This window comes from Geotrypetes seraphini, chromosome 12 (genome assembly GCF_902459505.1).
Source record: "Geotrypetes seraphini chromosome 12, aGeoSer1.1, whole genome shotgun sequence".
NCBI classification, from domain to species: domain Eukaryota; kingdom Metazoa; phylum Chordata; class Amphibia; order Gymnophiona; family Dermophiidae; genus Geotrypetes; species Geotrypetes seraphini.
Window position 1 is genome coordinate 53,885,331 of NC_047095.1, and position 21,769 is coordinate 53,907,099.

At 42.8% G+C, this 21,769-nt stretch overlaps 1 protein-coding gene across 16 annotated transcripts in view; it reads left to right on the forward strand.

Annotated features, from left to right (window-relative positions):
- DAB1 (DAB adaptor protein 1) overlaps nucleotides 1–21,769 on the forward strand; it is a 692,719-nt gene that overhangs the window by 596,295 nt on the left and 74,655 nt on the right. For 11 of the 16 annotated variants that reach the window (XM_033916678.1, XM_033916677.1, XM_033916676.1 and 8 more), the window contains 4 exons: nucleotides 3,703–3,834; nucleotides 7,526–7,645; nucleotides 10,138–10,176; nucleotides 18,286–18,351. In XM_033916678.1, coding sequence (XP_033772569.1) covers nucleotides 3,703–3,834; nucleotides 7,526–7,645; nucleotides 10,138–10,176; nucleotides 18,286–18,351 — 357 coding nt within the window. The remainder of the gene's footprint in view (nucleotides 1–3,702; nucleotides 3,835–7,525; nucleotides 7,646–10,137; nucleotides 10,177–18,285; nucleotides 18,352–21,769) is intronic. The other 5 variants (XM_033916688.1, XM_033916691.1, XM_033916692.1 and 2 more) reach the window with 2 other exon arrangements.

The following is a 21,769-nucleotide window of genomic DNA, read 5'->3' on the forward strand; positions in this document are numbered from 1 at the left end:
ACATTATAAATAAATAAACTTTTTGTCTTATCACTGTTATGTTAGAAATTTCATATGCTTCCACACTACATTTAAGTTGGAAAAAAGTCTAACGTCTCCAATACTGGATTATCTTTCACAAATACAGAAAATTATCTTCCACAAATACAGAAAATTCTTCCTCTTTATCCCAGGATCTCACACCAGGGAATCCATCCCTCACCAAGACAGCAGGCCTTTCCCTCCTGCCCACCTAAGGCTGGACGCTAATATGCCGAATCCTAGGGTTCACCAGCAGTTTCAGAAGATACTAGAATGGTCGCTGCCTTCTACACCGCAATCGAAATGCAAACTCAATGAAAAACTGCAAGATCACTTACTTTCAATTGTTTTATAATAGAGCTTTGCATGATATAACAGATTTTCTTTGTGGAATTGCACACAATCTGAGATTTTAACTTTCTAACATTATTTTTTACCTTTTCAGGTTCTACAGTTTAAGTTTAGACTCTATGGGGCTCATAATCAAAAGAGAAAAACGTCCAAAAAACGTCCTAAGTTGGCACTTGGACGAACATTTCTCAAAAATGTCCAAGTGCCGATAATAAAAATGGGTTTTGGACGTATTTCTAAATGACCTAGGCCTTCATAGTGCCGTTCAACATCCAAAGCTAAACGGGGTGTTTCGGGAGGCGTGTCGAGGGCAGGAGTTGGGCGTGATGTGGGCCGGCTTTGACTTATTTGTACAGCATGTATAACCAAAAGTTTAACAACAGAGCCTAGACGGAACTTGGACGTTGTGACTTAGACCATGTAAAACATGGTCTAAGTAACAAAAAAAACCTAAACTCACCAGATAAGCACTGCAAACACATAACACAGACCTCCACCCACTACCCCAGTGATCACCAACCCCCCCATAAAAATTTTATTCACAACTTTAGATTTCAGCCTCTAGACCGTCATCACCTGGCCACCTGACATAGGAAAGCCTAGTCGTCCAGCACAGAGGTAGCTGAAGTCGTATTGGGGGTGGGTTAGGGACCCATAGAGAGGAGGACCCATGCCCATAAGCCCCTGTAATCACTGCATTGATACTGAAACATGTGCACTGCCCTATACACCCCCAAACCCCTTTTATACTGGCATATAAGTGGCTCCTGCAGCTATAAGGGCTATTGGGATGGTAAATAAGTGGGTCTAGGGGATTCTGGAGGTGGTTTGGAGGACTCACCGTGACCTCTAAGGGAGCTGTAGGGAGGAGAAGCCATGGCACCCTTTTTGTGAAGTTCACAGCAGTGCCCTGTAAGGTACCCCACTATTTAGGTGGCATGTCTGGGTGTTCAGTCCATCATTTTGCAGACCCCTCCCACATCCAACAGGGCTTGTTCTAGGCATTTTGGACTTGGATGGAATGGTGGACGGAAATGTGATATAAAGATAGACGATTTAGCGGCTTGGACGATCAGATCGGCAGGACGTATAATTAGACGATTTTCAAAAGTAAAAAAAAGTTGGACGTATCTTTCGAAAATGTGTCTTAGGCTCTTTTTAACTTTGGACGACTTGCGAGATGGACGTACACGGACTTAGACATTCCTTTCAATTATGCCCCTCCACGCATTTTCAAACGTCATATTTTGCTTGCGTAGTCTCTGGGGTCCTTTTATTAAGGTGTGCTAACTGATTTAACGCACGCTATAGATTAGTGCACGCTAAATGCTAAGACACCCATAGAATATAATGGGCGCCTTAGCATTTAGCATGGGCTAATCTTTAGCGTGCGCTAAATCGGTTAGCGCGCCTTAGTAAAATGACCCCTCTGTGCGTTGTTAGGCGATTTCACATTTTACAGTTTGAGTGTTTAAATAAAATAAACCATTTTAGACAAATTGAGTGTTTGACAATAATTGACATTTGACATCATATTTGGCGTGCAAATTTTTAATTTTAATAATTGACATTTAGGGCTCCTTGTACTAAGCCTCGTTAGCGTTTTTAGCGCACGCTAAACCCACTCTACATGGCTATAACTAATGCATGCTCAGTGCTGGCGGTAGCGTCTAGCACGCGCGGCAATTTAGCACATGCTATTCCGCGCATTAATGCCCAAACGCGGCTTAGTAAAAGGAGCCCTTTGGAACCATTTTAGATGAATTGAGTATTAGACCAATTGTATTTTAGGCCAATTGCCAGGATCCTGTGCAACACTGCTTCGTGCTTTTATTATATCTACATTTGATTATTGTAATGTCTTGTATGCTGGTCTTCCATTAATTCTTAAAAAAAAAAAAAAATCTAACTATGCAAAATACAACTGTATGTATTCTGGTAGTATACAGGAATTTTCATTTTATTTGGGGTTTTTTTTTCTTGTGTGTGTTTTATTATTATCAGAGCAACATTGTTGACACTTTGGCCTCACAGTGCACACATCAGCAAACTATTGCACATATGTGCACACTCTTTTTGGTACAGCAATGAGAGCTAAGAGCCAAATATCTTCTAAAAATAACAAACTTTTGCTTATTATGGCAGGGGTTGCCATATAACAAATTACGACAAATTGGAAAAACTGGGATAGGTTGAGCTATCATTTTTGGTGGAGTTCGTTGTGCCACGTCTTTAAAATGGAACAAATAATTGCCATATAGCAGGGGGCATTTTAAGAAGTTTAAGGATGTTTGGGAGCCATTAACAAAATATTGTACAGAATGAATATTGGGGGTTTTTCCCTTTATTTATACACATCCAGGGTGGCGGGGGGGGGAGGGAGGGGGGACGGATATGTTATGTTTCTTGTCTGAAATTCAATTCATGGTACAAGGAGGGGAATATTTGATGTATATTAGTTCTTGATGGAATATTAAGTGTTCTTAAAGTGTAAAGTGGTTATATCTTAAGTTGCACTTATTGAAAGTTGTAAAAATGAATAAAGAATATAATTTAAAAAATAATAATAATAAAATGTGTGTATAATGCTCTTTCCACAGAGTGCGGGCTTATAAAAGAGTGCACAGAATTGAAACAAAATTAAAAATTTGGGGCTTTTTTGTACCGTTTCAGTAAACAAAATGACATCACATTTCATGTCAAACAAATGCACATCCTTATTCATCATGCAACTTGTTTTCAAGGGGAAGTTAGCCTTATATGAAACAATTATTTATATCAATGCTTGTTGTTGAAGCAATTTGTATGTTACTTGTATTTTTATACTTTGCACGTACACTTCCCCCTCCAGATTCACGGTGCTAGGGGAATAACAAGCGAATACAGAAAAATCACAAATAACTTTTCGTAGGTTATTCACGGTTTTCTGTTACAAAACCCTAGAGAATATGATAAAACCGAATAACTGACCGGTTCTTGTGAAGAAAGTGCAGCGTTTTCCTCTGTACAATGCTGGCAGCAGCGATTCTCTCTGATGTCATTTGGAAGCGGAGCCTGCAAATGAAAAACTACGAATAACCGAAACCGCAATTGAGGAAACCGCGAATGCGGAGGAGGAAGTGTATGTGTGTATTTTGGTTAAAGTGATGGGTGTGTTGATGTGATCTGTATGTTACATGTAATGTATTATTATGTATGTAAAAGTGTTACTCGCCCTGGATAAGGGCGGGAGATAAATAAACAAGCAATTATTTTGAAGAAATGAATTCCGTGAAAAGCCTTATAATTGGTGAAGTATGATTTTTGTTGTTGTTGTTGTTGTTGTTTTAGGTTCTTCAACATCATCATGCAGTTCATGAAATTTCATATATTGCAAAGGATATCACGGACCACCGAGCCTTTGGATATGTTTGTGGAAAGGAAGGAAACCATAGATTTGTGGCAATAAAAACAGCCCAGGCTGTGAGTACTTACGTCTCTTTTTATTTTCTCATCCCTTGTCTATAGCAAGTTACATTCAGGCACAATCGGTATTTTACTGTCCCCAGGAGCCTATAATCTAAATTTATACCTGAGACAATGAAAGATGAAGTGACTTCCTGAAGCTTATAAGGAGCAGCATGGAGACTGCAACCTTGGTTTTTCATGTTTCCTATGGCAGTACTTTTTAGGGTGTCAGGTCAAAAGCGCGCTGGGACAAAGTCGCGCGCAGACAATTGAGCGCAGCGCGGAGGCGCGTGTCGCAGAAAATTACAGTTTTTACGGCTCCGACCGAGGGGGGCGTGGGGGGAACCCCCACTTTACTTAATAGAGATCACGCCGCGTTGTGGGGGCATTGTGGGGGGTGTGGGGGTTGTAACCCCCCACATTTTACTGAAAACTTCACTTTTTCCCTGTTTTTAGGGAAAAAGTTAAGTTTACAGTAAAATGTGGACGGTTACAACCCCCCAAACCCCCCACAACGCCGGTGCAATCTCTATTAAGTAAACTGGGAGGGCTCCCCAACAAAAACCCCCGTCGAAGCCCCTAAAAACTGTAATTTTCTTCGGCGCGCGCCTCCGTCTTGCGCTCAGTTGTCGGCGCGCACCTTTGTCTTTAGCGGGGTTGTCTATGAACCCTTTTTAGCCTATAGACTAGGAACTCTCAGCCCAGCCCTGAGGATATCCACAGTTATGCCTAAGAGAGATTTGCATACAATGCATGCAAATGTATCTAATGCATATTCATTGTGGTTATCCTAAAAACCTGACTGGCTTAGGTGTGTCCTGAAGACAGGTTTGAAAACTACTGCTCTAGAGCAACCATTCCCAACCTAGTCACATCGAGTTTTCAGGATAGCCACAATGAATATTTATGAGTTAGATTTGCATGCGCTGCCTCCATTGTATACAAATCTCTCTCATGCTTACTCAACGTGGATAGCATGATAACCCAATGGGACTAGGTGTGTTCCGAGGACTGGGTTGGGAATGACTGCTCTAGATTCTTCTCCCATTCAAATGTTGCCCATGGCTATGATTATTGAATACAAGGTGAGACATTTTCCCCATTAGAAAACCAAAACTAGCAATATATGTACTACATACCTATTGAACAACACAGATGAGTGCTGTTGAATTGGGATGTTGTAAAATAGCGATTCCAAGCCAGAAATGTAGAATTCCTGCATGGTTGATGTGGAGCAGAATGAATATCTTGATAAATTAGTAGATATGAGGTGAAAAAAAGTGAGTACTTCACAGACTGGGAGAAGGGAAGGTCTGTTGTTTTCAGAATGGGCTTTGAGATCAACCTCTCTAGCACTTGAAGCCTCGTGGCCTCATGGCCTCAGCCATTCTTGGAACACAACTTGCACACACCCAACTTTCCATGAATTATTTTCCAAACTATATCTGTTGAGATGCCCATTTCTTCAGCTATTCAGGAAACCCTAATTCATCTGTCTGACAAAATTAAACCTTTGACTTTCTTGCACACTTCTGTGGAAATTGCTTCCACAGACCGTCCAGTGAGAGGGTCATCTTCAATGGACTCTCTACCTCACTTAAACTGCTTGCTTCAAAATTTTACTTTGTGGGATGATGGGGCAGACTCACCACAAACTGCAATCATGGATCTCCCTTCCTTTTGTGCAAACTTTTTATCACTGAACAGTGCTCTAAATCTAGCAGTTTCTTACTTCATTCACATGAGGATTCTCCTGACATCCTGTCTCTTGGAATGTTAGACCCACACCAAGTCACAACTGCCCAGAATTGTTTCAACGTGCTTGCTACTTTCTTTCATACTCAGGTGGACAGATTGAATGCCCCTCATACAATTGATGTTGACTGAGCTAATTGGCAGGTTATCCCACCTGCCAATGTCTCACAAAGCCATATATTTCCTTAAAGTGTTATCAGTGGCCTAAAGTATCTCTACTACCTAAGAAGAACCTCTATTGTCCCACCAGATCAGTCACCTCCCATCCTGAGCTCTCCCCTTAGAATCACCTCTTCCTCTTAAGTATCACCTCATCTGAAACACAAGAATGCCTCCTGCTCAACAGAAGCTCACAAAGGTCTCCTTCCCCCTCCCCATCTCCTCACTCAAAGTGACAAAGTGCCATGTTCTTCTGGGCAGTCATGATCTTCATCCTTTCCTTCCCCACTGGCTAATCCAAGATTCTCCTTTGCCATACTAATAGTAGGAGGTTATGCTCAAGGTGGTTGCTAATGAAGGGAGGAGTGTACCCAGAGCAGTAGAATGCTGTATGTGGCTGGTGCATCCAAACAAGGTGCAAGGAAAGCCATTCATGTAGCTAATTACCCTGCACCCAGTTCGTTGATCTGCTCCAAAACTGAGCGTCTAACTTTGGATGACCTATGCAGAAACCCCCCACCCCAAGTACAGGATGCCCACAAACACACTCCTTGATTTTAATGGTTACAAAATTAAAACGTATGGGAATATGTTTACAAATAAGATAACAGCAAATACAAGTCCCAAAAAGCGCGGTTAGCAAGATCTTACACAATCGCTTGCACTTACACCCTTCTAAGCTGCAATTGGTGCAGAAGTTACAACCTTCAGACAATGCAACGCGACAAAATGACCAGGTGTTTCTGAAGTGGCCCCCGAGATCACCGGACATTACTGTTTGTGACTTTTTCCTTTGGGGGTACGTGAAAGAGAGTGTACCTAACTCCACTACCCGCAACTATGGATGATCTGCAGGAACGCATCACTGAAGCTATAAACGCGATCACACCGGATATGCTTCGTAGAGTCTGGTCCGAGCTCGATTATCGCATCGATATTTGCCGAGTAAAAGATAGGCGCACATCAAGTGTATGTAACCATATGAAACTTTATGAGTTGATGAAACTGTAGCTTCAAAGGTGAAAGACTATTCCAATAAATTTTGGTTTTGTAACCCTTTAAAATCAAAGAGTGTTTTTGTGGGCACCCTGTACATTCTCCTGGACAATGGAATATGTTTTCCTCCACTTTCTGCATTATCAGTGTCTTATGAAATTCCATGAAGAGCATTACAACACTATTGACCATTGATTTGAACCACACTGCGACTGTGCCACATTCATGTGATCATATCTACATCCTGTCTAGTTTGCATTTGACATACATGTCAAATTAATCAAAACCAGTTCACTACTTTAATCAAGAACAATGAGGGAAATAAAAACAGAAAGTTATTATAAAACATTTTATTTCAACAGTGCGCATACAATTGCATTACTTATTAATGAACAGATAATCACGCTCTGTCCTGTCTCATGTCATTAATTGAAGCAATGGGTTCCTTTTATTAAGGCGTGCTAACCGATTTCGCATACGCTAAAAATTAGCGTGCACTAAATGCTAAGGCGCCCATAGAATATAATGGATACCTTAGCATTTAGTGCGTGATAAATTGGTTAGCACGCCTTAATATAAGGACACAAATATTTCTTAATGGCTTATTTATAATTTATTTATCAGTTAAAAGTACTCTTAATCAACAAAATATTTCAGGCTTGTAGATGCAGTGTGTAACCTAAATTTGCATGCTTGGTAAGTTGAAGAAGGCGTATTTTAATCCTTAGGACACCATTCCCAGGATAAGCATTATCCAGTTCAAATCCATGTATACTTTCCCCTGAACTTTGTGTAGGCTGAGCCCGTCATATTGGACTTGCGAGATCTTTTCCAACTCATCTATGAATTGAAACAGAGGGAAGAAATGGAGAAAAAGGTGCAGAAAGATAAACAGTGTGAACAAGCGGTATATCAGGTATGAAAAGAAGCACCACAGCACAGACGAGCCAATGAATGACCACTAAAGCACAGGGCCAATCTCTGTTTGAAAGGATACTACGAAGGGCTGATGTGAAAAAGATCTGTAAATTACTGATGTGTAAATTTAGGTTTAACTGTGACAGTATAGAAAGTGCAAAACAGAAATGCCTTCTACAGAAGGGGGTCTCAAACTTTGACCCTTGCAAATCAGTTTGTCCCTCATGAATATGCCAGTGACGTATTTGCACACAACTGAGGCAGGGACATTTTTCATTTGTGTTCTGAATACAAATGCTGGCCTTGTAGAGATGCTAATTTACCCAGTTCTAGGCTGGAAACTTTTTTTTTTTTTGAAAACAAAAACAAAAAACTGTGGATACAGATGTTCTGGAGACAATTTATTGTACACTGACATATAAAAACATGAAAATTCAATGAAAAAAGTACAATGATAAAAAAATACAGTGGTAAAAATCCAACCGGACCCCATTGGTGGATTGTTTTCTCTCTGGATCATTGGGTCTCCCCATTTTTCTTTGCTGTGGAAACTTTTTTTTTCTCAGTACTGGTTTTGAGCGTAGATTCTACAACAGTGTGGGATTTGTAGTGCTGTGATCCTGCTCACTGCAAAAGTAGTACTACAAGTCCCATAATGCACCTGGACGGGGCGGTCAGAAATCCAGAACTGTCCCAAATTCTCTAGCCTGGAAGTAGGTAACTTGGCTTCTTTGGGTATGTAAATTGTTTTGAAGCTTCTGTAAAGAGCTGTATATCAAATTCCAATAAATAAAATAAATATAATTGTGGACATCCTGAAAAACCTGACTAGTTTGCAGCCCTCAAATACAATATATCGAGTGATCTGCCCTAGGTACCTCTAGTTATCTCATGGTACTGTGTGAATTCAATTTACTCTCCAAGGTTTTCACAACTTCCATTTCGTGTGACTTAGGGCCTAATTTAAATTTTCAGCAAAAGTAGAGTCATGCTTAAAAGCCTGCCATCACAATCTAGAAATAAAAACATCTTTTGCCTAAAGAATTATTTTCTCATCAGGACAAGAAAGGAGACAGCTTTTCCAGATAACAAAACGTATGTAAGTCCATTTTTTGTCCAGCGATCGCCGCATACATTTCTTCCTTTGCAGAAGAGCTGGCTTGCACAAACGTTCCTCCTTAGTTGCAAAAGAGAAACGATGGAGGTCTTTGGCCCTGTATTTTCCCGAAACTTAAAAATCCTACCCCAAGGGCTCAATTTTCAAAATAGCACTGTCTTAGCCATTCATATTATGGCCAGCTAAACATCTCCTTTATTGTCACTCCAAGGAGCCTAGGGTTTTTGGACAAAATTAGGCTGAAACCATACGTAGGTGACCAAAATGTAGCACCTATTGTAGATTTAGGGCTCCTTTTACGAAGGTGCGCTAGGGCCTTAACGCGCGGAATAGCGTGCGCTAAATTGCCCCGTGTGCTGGCCGCTACCGCCTCCTTTTGAGCAGGAGGTAGATTTTTGGCTATAGCGCATGCTAATCTGGTGCGTGCGCTAGAAACCCCTAGCGAATCTTCGTAAAAGGAGCCCTTAGACTTGGATATCTATTTTTAGTTGGCTAATACAGAAAATTAACACTTCAGGTCACTTAAAGTATGGCCACCTAGCAGCCAATGCCGAACCAAGGGAGAGGATTCATTTTGAGTATGAACACGGGATTTGAGCTTAAACTGGGTGAAGAGATGACGACTGGGGTGGGGAAGGGAGAATTCTTTTAAGATCTGGGCAGGTGTGAAAGGAGTTGAGGGATATCAGGTAGGTGAAGCGATCACTGATTCCAGATGCTGCAACAACTGGCTAGATTTAAACTAACTAGCCTTGTGTCTAAATTGAGCTCTTAAATTTTCTGCCCAGGTACAACGCAGCTTCTGGCCAGTGTATTTTTACTGCAGCTAAATTAAACCACCCAATCTCGTTCACATTTCAAAGGGGCTAACTCCAGGATTTAGATGATTCATTACTTTTAGAATGTACCCCCATACTTTGAGGAAAAAAGGCAAAAAAAACCAACAGCCCTTTCTAAATTAGGTCCTAAGTCATTTATATGATTTTTTTATCCTTCTAAATTCAGGAGCTCTGCAAGTGACAGAAAGCCTAGAGATTTTCGCATCTGGTTGTGCGTGAGTGTCTGCGTGTGTATGTGTGGGGGAGGGGAGCTATATATTTCCCAGCCTCTTATGAAAGTGCATGCATTCAATAGCAATCCATAAAGGTGTCAATGATGCAAAGGCTCTGCTTATCTTGATCAGAAATATGCAATAAGGTGCCACGAATGATAAGCAAAGAACTTAGACCACATCTGTGTAGCGACCTTAACTGCCGTCCACGTTCTCGAACCGCGCCTGCCTTTTTCCTTTGCTGTCCTTTGATTTCCAGCTCTGCTTCTCATATCTGTGCTGTTTCTCTTCCTTGCTTTTGTTTCTGCACTCCTTGACAAAGACCATTTTGGAAGAAGATGTGGAAGACCCCGTATACCAGGTAATTTATGAGTTCATGAAATGCAACATTTCCTAGAAGGCAGTGAAAGGGACACAGCTTGCTGCCAGCTCACGGCTAATAACAGAGTGCACTGAAAGTATAATTACCCCACTGAAGAGAAACAGTTAGAGAAAAATATGAGCAGAGGAGAAAGTATCTTCTTTCATTAGATATATTTGAAACACAGATCAAAGCGGTTGAAATAACGAGTCTATTCATCTTGCACAATCGAAAAGTCCAACTTTAAACCTTCACTTACATCATCGTTTAGAAAGCGTAAGGATTTGCTCTCTTGCCACTGAAAGGTATCTTGCAGAGATCTGATATGGCTCCTGGGGATATAAAAATGTAGCCGAAATAAGAAAGATTTTAGTTTGCCATGGTCCATGTTATATTCAGTGAAAGCAAATACTGAACTAGTGAATAAACCGGGAGCATTCAGATAGATTTACCACACATATACGTGTATATGAGAATTCTTACAAGATATGTGCATTCAAGCTAAACAACCCCCAAACATCAACATTTTCTTTATCATTTACCAAACCAAATGACAAGAGTGAACTAGAAAATGACATGGGGACAAACTTTTACTCATACCCGTGGGAACTCATTTTCCCGTCCCCGCAAGTTCTTTTCCTTTCCTGTCCCATTCCTGCAAGCTCCGTCCTCATCTATTAACTCCACAGGAAGCATTTCAATCCCCCGAAGTAACCCGCTCATCTATGTAACTCTTCCGGAAATGTCCAGATAACCTCTTATGTAATCCACCTTGAACCGCAAGGTAATGGCGGAATAAAAGTCACTAATGTAATGTAATCTGCATAAGCCTCAAACACTTTCAAATCATAAGTAGCAATATTCTAGAGCAGTGTTTCCCAACCCTGTCCTGGAGGACCACCAGGCCAATTGAGTTTTCAGGCTAGCCCTAATGAATATGCATGGAGCAGATTTGCATGCCTGTCACTTCCATTATATGCAAATCTCTCTCATGCATATTCATTAGGGCTAGCCTGAAAATCCGATTGGCCTTCTGGTCCTCCAGGACAGGGTTGGGAACCACTGTTCTAGAGCTCAGATTGTGATGTCATAATGCCTCATTCCACCAATGCCTAAGCTCCGTCCTCATCTGCACAAGCCTCAAACACTTTAAAATCATAAGTAGCAACATTCCAGAGCTCAGATTGTGATGTCATAATGCCTCATTCCACCAATACCTAAGCTCCTTCCTCATCTGCACAAGCCTCAAACACTTTCAAATCATTAGTAGCAACGTTCTAGAGCTCAGATTGTGATGTCATAATGCCTCATTCCACCAATGCCTAAGCTCTGTCTTCATCTGCACAAGGTTCAAACACTTTAAAATCATAAGTAGCAACATTCTAGAGTTCAGATTCTGATGTCATAATGCCTCATTCCACCAATGCCTAAGCTCTGTCCTCATCTACACAAGCCTCAAACACTTTCAAATCATAAGTAGCAATATTGTAGAGCAGTGTTTCCCAACCCTGTCCTGGAGGACCACCAGGCCAATTGGGTTTTCAGGCTAGCCCTAATGAATATGCATGGAGCAGATTTGCATGCCTGTCACTTCCATTATATGCAAATCTCTCTCATGCATATTCATTAGGGCTAGCCTAAAAATCCGATTGGCCTTCTGGTTCTCCAGGACAGGGTTGGGAACCACTGTTCTAGAGCTCAGATTGTGATGTCATAATGCCTCATTCTACCAATGCCTAAGCTCCGTCCTCATCTGCACAAGCCTCAAACACTTTCAAATCATAAGTAGCAACATTCTAGAGCTCAGATTGTGATGTCATAATGCCTTATTCCACCAATGCCTAAGCTCCGTCCTCATCTGTGTAATCCTCAAACATTTTAAAATCATAAGTAGCAACATTCTAGAGCTCAGATTGTGATGTCATAATGCCTCATTCCGCCAATGCCTAAGCTCCGTTCTCATCTGCACAATCCTCAAACACTTTAAAATTATAAGTAGCAACATTCTAGAGCTCAGATTGTGATGTCATAATGCCTCATTCCGCCAATGCCTAAGCTCTGTTCTCATCTGCACAAGCCTCAAACACTTGAAAATCATAAGCGCTCGAGGCTTGTGTGGTTAAGGCACAGCTTACAAGAATGGGGCAGGGACAGTGACAAAATTCACAGGGATGGGACAGGGAAATTGAGTTCCTGCGGGGACGGGGAACAAATTTATTCCCCGTGTCATTCTCTAGAGCAAACTTCAAATTGTGGATCATTTCATGTTGTTGTTTTTGCATGACTAAAAAAGTGTAACAAAAGGAACAAAGGGGGAATAAAACTTGCCTCGATACGTGGCAAACCAACAAGAAAAGGCAAGCGAGGTGTCTTAAAACAACCAACAGTCACATTTATCAGCATCAAAAGTCCCAGTATGTTTACTCGGCTGGATCACAGAGCTAAGGTCCCGATCGGTGGCGGCTGCAGCGTGGCGCGAGCGAGCGAGTGGCTGGGAAGAGCCCCAAAGAGAGAGAGATGACAACTTCTGAAAGACAAGGACCCGGTACCTCTTCTGATCTTAATGCTATTTTTCCTGGCGGAGTAGCCTAATTCTTAGAACACGCGCTGAGAAACACTGAAGCCCAGTTCAATTCCCACAGCAGCTCCTGTGGCTTGGCTTTACTTGTTTGTCCCCTGAAGAAGGCATTCCAGTTTGCCGAAACTGAGATCCTACCCTGTTTCCCCGATGGTAAGACACTGCCTTATTTTTTTTGGAAGGCCAAAATATGCTCTAGGGCTTATTTTCGGGGGGATGCCTTATTTACATTTTTTTCTAAAAAGGGGGGGCTGTCTTATTTGACGGCTGAAGAATCGGTCGGCCGAAAAATCGTACCGTGTATGGCCAGCTTTATCCATCCTACCATATATTGTACCATTTAATGTCCCCAATGTTCTCCATCAGGGAAACACAGTAAAGAGATTATTCTGTAGTGCAGCATCAGAGGGGACTTGACAATGTGAAACCATTGTTTATATACCGTATGCATTTTAAACAGGCTTTATATACAGTAAGTGGTATTGCTCACAGCAAAAGAAACCTGTCTGCGTGTCTCACTTTTGGATGTTCTGGCCGTGAACAAACTCCTGCAGTCTCCGTTAGGGAGGGATGAGGGAAGCTGCCTGTGTTTCCTTGCGCGCGCTGCAGTCCTGTCACTTCCTCCTCTTCACTTCATGACGAGGCGCGGCACGCAGCCATGGAGGCAAATACGGTAGACGGAGGGACCACACGGAGTCACCCACCGTACCACCCGATTCGGGTAAGCGCAGGTATCGGTGGGTGGCTTATTTGCGGGGGGGTGCCTTATTTTACATTTTTTTCTAAAAAGGGGGGGCTGTCTTATTTGATGGCCCTGCCTTATCATCGGGGAAACAGGGTAGTCGGGACCTTAGCTCTGTGATCCAGCCGAATAAACATACTGAGACCTTTAATGCTAGTAAATATGACTGTCGGTTGTTTTAAGACACCTCGCTTGACTTTTCTTGCTGGTTTGCTGAAAAAGGTGTAACAAACACTAATTAGACCATTTTGTGACACATTTGCTGCCACATGCATAAGTTCTGTGCCTAGGTTTGATTCCAAAATTATCCCAGCCAAACTTACACGGTAGATTTGCTGCCCATGCTTTATACCAGGGGTGTCCAACCTTTTAGCTTCCCTGGGCCGCATTGGCCGAAAAAAAAATGTTTCTGGGGGCCGCACAAAGGCGCAAACACTGCAGCAAGACAGAGGAGGGAGCCGGCGAGACGGTAAACACCCAGGGGCAGCAGAGGAAAACACTGCATCACCCTCGACCGGGGCAGCACAAAATACTTCACGGGGCCACATGCGGCCCTTGGGCCGCAGGTTGGACACCCCTGCTTTATACAATGTAAATTGTGCATATAAATGACCTTCCCCAGCCCATGTTCTGAGGAATGCAAGTAAAACAATGTCTATTTGGGCTTTTGTGCATGTTTTTATCTACGAGTACATGTTGAGAAAACAATTTTATAAAAGAACATTTTTGCATTACTCAGACATTTAGCCCACAGCAGTATGTGACTTATAAGTTGCATCCAGCCACTGGCTGACCTAACTCAAGTATGTCCACTGACCAGGAAGTTAAGTGGGCAGCAGCCCATATTCAGAGCTCAGAGCATAAAGAAAAGGCAGCTGTTTTGCTGGACTGTCATTGGCCCCTTTTTACAAAGCTGGCCAGCCAAGTGCCACGTGGCAAATGCTCCGACAGCCATTCAATTCCTATGGGCGTCAAAACATTTACCGTGCCACCGACTTTTGTAAAAGAGGGGGTTTATGAGGGTCTTAGCCAGTGGGCCAAATATCACTGCTAACCAGCTTAATTGGCACTCTGCCCTAATCTATCTAGTTAGTTGGCCAGTTAGCGGAGGTATTCAGAGAGATTATTCCCTTAAATGTCGATGAATATTAGAGGCCAACTCGTTCAATCAGGTTAAAGTGGGCTGGTGCCTCTCCTGCCTGGCATAACTCTTTTGAATATTGATCCCTTCATTTATAATCTTCTCGCTGAGATTTTAGAACAAGCTAAATTGTTGGTATGCAATAAAATATTAAAAGATTTTTCCTGCACACCCCTAATTTGTTATTTATACCCAGAGCATACCACTAACATTTTAGAAACCCATGTAAAATAGAAAATACCCAGCACCTTTCAAAATTCCAGAAGCATTTGCCATGCACTTGCCATATATACTTGAAAATAAACCAAGATTTATAGGCCCAAAAATGAGGGTCTTGGTTTGTTTTCAAGTCTGTGCCTACCCACCCCCCTCCTGGACCTGTTACAAGCCTCCCTAAGGTCCTGCCGTAAACCCCGGTGGTCTAGCGGTGAACTGGGACAAGAGGGATCCCTGCTGACTCTGAAACACCCCACTTCCTTCCCGCCTTCCAAATCTCTAGAAAACCTACCTTGAAAGTCCCAGTGGCCCAGCAGTGAACCATGGCAGGAGCAATCTTTTTACACTCCTACCCCGGCTCACCGCTGGCCCACCAAGGCTTTCAAGGTGGGTTTTCTAGAGGTGGGGAAGGTGGGATAGTTCAGAGTCAGCCAGGACAGAAGGCGGAAGGGATCCCTCCTGTCCTGGGTCACCGCTGGACCACCAGGGCTTACGGCAAGCCAAGAGAAAGGCCTGAAAGGCATCAGGGGAAGGAGAGGAACAGGATACAGAGCCAGGCAGGAGAGGGGAGGGAGGGAAGGGGACTAGGTGCAGAGCTTGGCAGGGCACAACACTTGAATATAAAGCCTCGGTTTATATTCAAGTTAACCTTTTCTACCCCTTTATAGAAGGAAAAAAAGATTACCTCGGTGCATATTCGTATGGGTTTATATTTGAGTATATACGGTAAAATTAACAAATACTTAGGGGGTAGTTATGAAAGTGTGTTAAAGGGTAACATAAGATTTTTGTGTTAAAAGGTAAAAATCTACATTATTTACCCTTAATGCACATTAGTTTACCGCAAAGCATACTGCATAATAATGGGATGTAATCATGAAAATACATGCTACGACCAGTGTCCCCTCTAAGCGGGCGGGTGGTGTGAGCAAAATTTTTTCCCCGGGCGCTAAAAATATCGGGCGCCAGCGCCAACTCGCCCGATTCTCCTCTCGCCGCGGCCTGCCATCTCCGTACGCCGTGCGCTGTGACGTGACATTGTGCGCTGCGAGGCAATATTTTGTGCGCCAGCGCACGCCAGCGCAGCTTAGAGGGAACACTGGCTACGACTATTACTTCTCTCATTTCTATAGCGCTGAAAGACATACTCAGTGCAGTACATTCAACATGTAATAGACAGTCCCTGCTCAGAAGAGCTTGCAATCTAATTAGGACAGACAGACAGAACAAATGGGACAGACAGGGGTTGGGGAGTTTCTTGCAGAGAGAATGATAGATATCATACGGTGAATGGGAGTTAGGAGTTGAAAACAGCCTCGTAAAAGTTGTCTTTTAGCTTGAATTTGAATACTAATAGAGATATAGCTTGCTGTATTGACTCAGACAGTCTGTTTCAGGCACACGGTGTAGCAAGATAGAAGGGACGGAGTCTGGAGTTTGCAGGTGAGGAGAAGGGTACAAATAAGAGAGACTTGTCCGATGAACAGAGTTAATGGGGGGGGGGGCGTAAGGGGAAATGAGGAGAGATATTAAAGGGTTTTCTAGAGGTGAGGAAGGTGGGATAGGAGAAGGGTACAGATAAGAGGGACTTGTCTGATGAACAGAGTTAATGGGGGGGGGGAGTAAGAGGAGATGAGGAGAGATATTGAGGGGTTTTTCTAGAGGTGAGGAAGGTGGGATATTCAAAGAGTCAGCCAGGACAGAAGGTGGAAGGGATCCCTCCTATCCTGGGTCACCGCTGGACCACCAGGGCTTATGGCAGGCCTGGAGAAATGCCTGCAAGGCATCAAGGGAAGGAGGGGGACAGGGTACAGAGCCAGGCAGGGCAGAGGAGATATTCTGTTTCAGATACGTGGCGTAGCAAGATAGATGGGATGGAGTCTGGAGTTTGCAGGGGAGGAGAAGGGTACAGATAAGAGGGACTTGTCCGATGAACAGAGTTAATGGGGGGGGGGGGGCATAAGGGGAGATGAGGAGAGATATTGAGGGGCTGCGGAATGAATGCACTTATAGGTCCGTAAGAGGAGTTTGAACTGTTTTCGGAAATGGATGGGGAGCCAATGATGTAACTTGAGGAGAGGGGGTAAGGTGAGCATGGTGGCTCTGGTGGAAATATAAGTCGTGCAGCAGAATTTTAGACAGATTGAAGGGGAGAGAGGTGGTTGAATGGAAGACCTGAGAGAAGCAAGCTGCGGTAATCTAAGCAAGAGGCGATGAGAGTGTGGATAAAGGTTTTGGCAGTGTGCTCCGAAGGGAGAGGTTGGATTTTGATACTATTATAGAGGAAGAAGCTCAGACTGTAGTGGTTTGTTAGATTTGAACGGAGAAGGAGAGAGAGGATTCAAAGATGGCCCTGAGGTTGCGAGCTGACAAGACAGGGAGGAGGAGAGTGTTGTCCACAGAAATAGAGAATGAGAGAAGGGGGAGGCGGAAAGGTGGAAAGATAAGGAGCTCAGTCGTAGCCAAATTCAGTTTTAGGCGGCAGTGTCGGACAGGCAGGCTGAGACTCAGACCTGGATTCCTGTAGAGATATCTGGTGTGGAGAGGTAGATCTGGGAGTCGTCAGCATAGAAGTGACACTGAAAACCATGGGAGGAGATCAGTGAGTATAGATGGAAAAAAAGGAGAGGTCGCAACAGAACTGCACTATGGTCCTCGTCTGTGGTAGCGAGTCTCAACATAGCAAACGTGACGCAGCCTATAGGAATTGAATGGGCCACGTCACGTTTGCTACAGCTTTGTAAAAGGGGCCCTTCATTTGTTTTTGTCTCCTTGAAGAAAAAAACAAGCCCCCACCACCATGGTGCTAATCCTTCACCAGTCTCCTCATCCTTATATCCCTTTTATGGCAGCAGAGCAGAAGTGATCCCCTGTTTTGTCTAGTCTGCTGGTGCAATTTTACAAAATGATGTCAACTGACCCGAGGCCCAAGCCAGTCTGAATTTTTGTCCTACATGCCAACCAATCATTTTGCATGGATGGCAGCCATTTTGAAAAACCGAACTGGCATAGTAGAGGCAACTAGAAGTCACCCGTGCTCCGTAAAGACACTGCTGCCATGAATGAGGTAAAAGGGAGCCTGAGCTGCTTCCTGAGGGGGTGGGGAGGGGAACTGGTAGAATGACTTTGATGTTAAGGGTTTCTTGGCAGCAGGGAAAAGTGGCCAGGGAGACCTGACGTTGTTTTCTGTTGCCGTTATTTAAATTTTGTTTCGCCTACATAGTGAAATAAAATGTAAAAGTTAGAAACATAAACAAAATGAAAAATGTATCAGTATGTACCCTTACTTTATAGCAAGCCAGTTATACTTGGCTGCTGATTTTACTGTGTGTATCACTTGCTTGTGACTTTGTATCTGACCTTCCCAAACTTCTTTGTGTTTTCCTTCTGTCTGACATTTGCTCTTTTCCCCACTGGCTGCTGATGTAATAGTATATTGTGTTTGAGGCGGGACATGAACCAATCCGTGATCCTGATATGGAAGAAAACATTTACCAGGTACACAGTTGCTGCCTGCCTTGTGACTAGTGAATGTGGAACCGAATGAACATCCCCGAACGTTATTGCATGCAGAGCATGAATGTCAAGTCCTCCCGTGCTTCAGTTTTACCAAAACCTAGGGCTTGATTTACTGGTGGCACAAAATGTTGCAAGTATTTTTCAGGATTAAAAAAATAAAAAAGCTTTTTGCACAGCGTCCTGGTTAGCTTAACAATCTTAGTGCATCAGAAGCCAGGATTCTTAAACTGGCAAAATATCTTTCCATTAGAAAAGAGCCTGTGGTCTTTCAGGACCCAATATTCAACATGATTTAACTAGCCATGAGCAGCTCCTGGTCAGTTTAAAAATTACTTGTTCATGGCTAACTGGTCGTTAATCAGCACTTAACTAGTTAGTGACAATGAAAAGGTCTGGTTAGTGCCCAACATGAAACTGGATATTTTGGGGTTTTCTGGAGGTGGTGTCAATACTTGACTAGTTAAGTGACGCAGTGGCATACCAAGGTGGAAGCCCATAAGAGGGTGCTCCAAGTGAAGGCCGGCGTCATGGTCCAACACCGGGAACATCTTCCGGCAGCAGCAGCATTCACAATTTGCTGCTCTGCCAGCATCAGGCCTTCCTCTCTGCCGGGTCCTGCCTTTGCGAAAACAGGAAATAGGCGGGACCCAGCAGAGAGGAAGGCCCAATGCAAGCAAGAGCAGTGAGTTCTGAACAATGCGCTGCCGGCTGGGGAGTGACAAAGAGATAAAGGGGAAGAAAAATGCTGCACTCGATTGGGAAGAGGGAGGGAAGGAGAAGGAAGACCAGGGAAGGGGAGGAGAGAAAGATGCCAGACCATGGGGAGGGAAGGGAAGGAGACTGAGATGCCAGAGCATGGAGGGAGAGGGAGAGATGAAAGAAGGAGAGGAGAGCATGGAGGCATGGAGGAAAGGAAGCAGATGCCAGACCATGGGGTGAGTTGGGGTGGGAAGGATGGTAGGAAAAGAGAAGAGAGAGATGCCAGACCATGGGGTGAGTTGGGTAGGAAGGAAAGAAGAGAGAGATGTAAGAGCATGGGGGAGGAAGTGGGGACAGAGAAAAATGGAAGGAACAGAGAAAAAGGGTAGACGGATAGAATGGAGAGTGAAGAGAAGAGGAAAGCAGAAACCAGAGATGACAAAAAGGTAGAAAAAAGATTATTTTTGTTCTTGCTTTAGAATAAAGTATTATTGTAGCTGTATTGATAAACATGTATAAAAAGAAAATGGAAATAAAGAAATCATTTTATTGAACTAATTTTAATACATTTTTTACTAACTTTTGCAGACCAAAATCCCCTCCTCAGGCAGTGGCATACCAAAGGGTTACTAAAAGTATTTTTTTATATGGGGGATTGTTAAAAATGATTGGCCCTGGGTGTCACAAACCCTAGGTACACCACTAAAGTGCCAATATTCAACACTTAACTGTCCAGATTAACTACATAAAAGTCAATCCTATATCTGTGCAATAATCCATAGCAGGTTAAGTGCTGAAAATTGCACTTAACCTGCTATGAGTTAGCTGGCTCCTCAAACCTGGAAATTCAGGGCTCCTTTTACAAAGCTGCAGTAATCGCTCTGATGCCCATAAGGATTTAATGGGCATTTGCCGCACGGCAGCCGCTACCACAGCTATGTAAAAGGGGGGGGGAGGGGTCAATGCTGATGCCCAGACATGGCCTTGCATTCAATTTCCGGGTTTAACACCAGCAGCAGTCAGCAAAACGGTGTTTGCTGCCAACTGAATATCAGGCCCACAAGGTTTATGTCGGATTTGTTTCATGAGCTCAGAATGAAAACATTCCTGAAGAAACAGTGACCGGGGAGGGTGCATGCAACCATTTAAGTTTTAATAATAACCCTTCAACAGTATAATAATAATAATAATAACTTTATTTTTATATACCGCCAGCTATCTTGCGACTTCTAGGCGGTTTACAGTAAAAGAGATTGTGAATACAATGAAGAAAATGTAAATACAATAAAGAGAGGCTTTACGTACAATGAATTAAAGAGTTTAGCAGTATACTTCTCGTACAATGACTTATAAAGTAAAGCAGGTTACATCTGATAATATTAATAATAATAATAATTTTAACAACAGTTTGTGTGTTGTAAGGCCCGGAAGTGCCAAGCTGTTTGTTCAGAAGTAGAAGTATTCCGTGACTTGAATAGAGTGTTCGTAGATAGTGATTAGGGGTTGGGGTTAACAGTTTGCGAGTTTAGTTATGTGATGGTGTTACGAGGGGGTTGATGTTCCGGTTCGTTGCTTAGGTGTTTCAAGAATAGGTAAGTTTTTAGGTGTTTCCTGAATTCTTCATAGTTGTTTGTGTGTGCTATGAGTTTTTCTAGGTCTTTTCCCCATATGGCTGCTTGATATGATAGCAGTTGTTGATGGTATCTCTTATATTTGCACCCTCTAGCCGGTGGGGAAACAAATTTCATGTGTGTTTTTCTTTCGTGTCTGTTGGTTGGGAATGAGAAGAGATCTGTGATGTATTTTGGGGCTAGGCCATTTAATACTTTGAAGCAGAGACATCCTAGCTTGAACTTTGTGCGCGCCTCCATCGGCAGCCAGTGTAGGAGTCGGTAAGAAGGGGTTATGTGATCTGACTTCTTCAGCCCGAAAATCATCCTGACTGCTGCATTTTGTATCAGTTGTAGTCTTTGCATTTGCTTCTGGGGGATCGTCAGATGGGTGATGTTGCAATAGTCCAGGTGGTTTAGTATTAGGGATTGTACTAGCATTCTGAAAGCTGAAGTGTGGAAGTACGCCTTAATGGATTTAAGTTTCCAGAGAGTGAAGAACCCTCTTTTGATTAAGGAGTCTATGTGGTCCTTCATGGTTAGGCTTTGGTCTAGTATTACTCCTAGGATCTTCATCGTTGGTTGAATGGGGTAGTATCTCCTGCAGTCAAATGTAAGACATTGAAAACATAACTAATCCAAAACCATCTCAATGTCCTTGATGTTCCTTTAATTTTCTTTTAAACTTTTTTTAGGCCTCAGACTAGCCATTAGGTGCTACGCATTTCTATGGTCACCAAACAAACTTATGGCAATGGGCATCCTCATTAGCCTCATTATATATTTTTTCACATTTTTCTTATTTAAAGTGCTCAGTGCTATTTTTCTTTAGTGTCTCATATAACTTAATTCTTAAAATTATTATAACTTAATTACATAGTAACATAGTAGATGACGGCAGATAAAGACCCGAATGGTCCATCCAGTCTACCCAACCTGATTCAATTTAAATTTTTTTTTTTTTTTCTTCTTAGTTATTTCTGGGCAAGAATCCAAACCTTTACCCGGTCCTGTGCTTGGGTTCCAACTGCTGAAATCTCTGTTAAGACTTACTCCAGCCCATCTACACCCTCCCAGCCATTATCTTA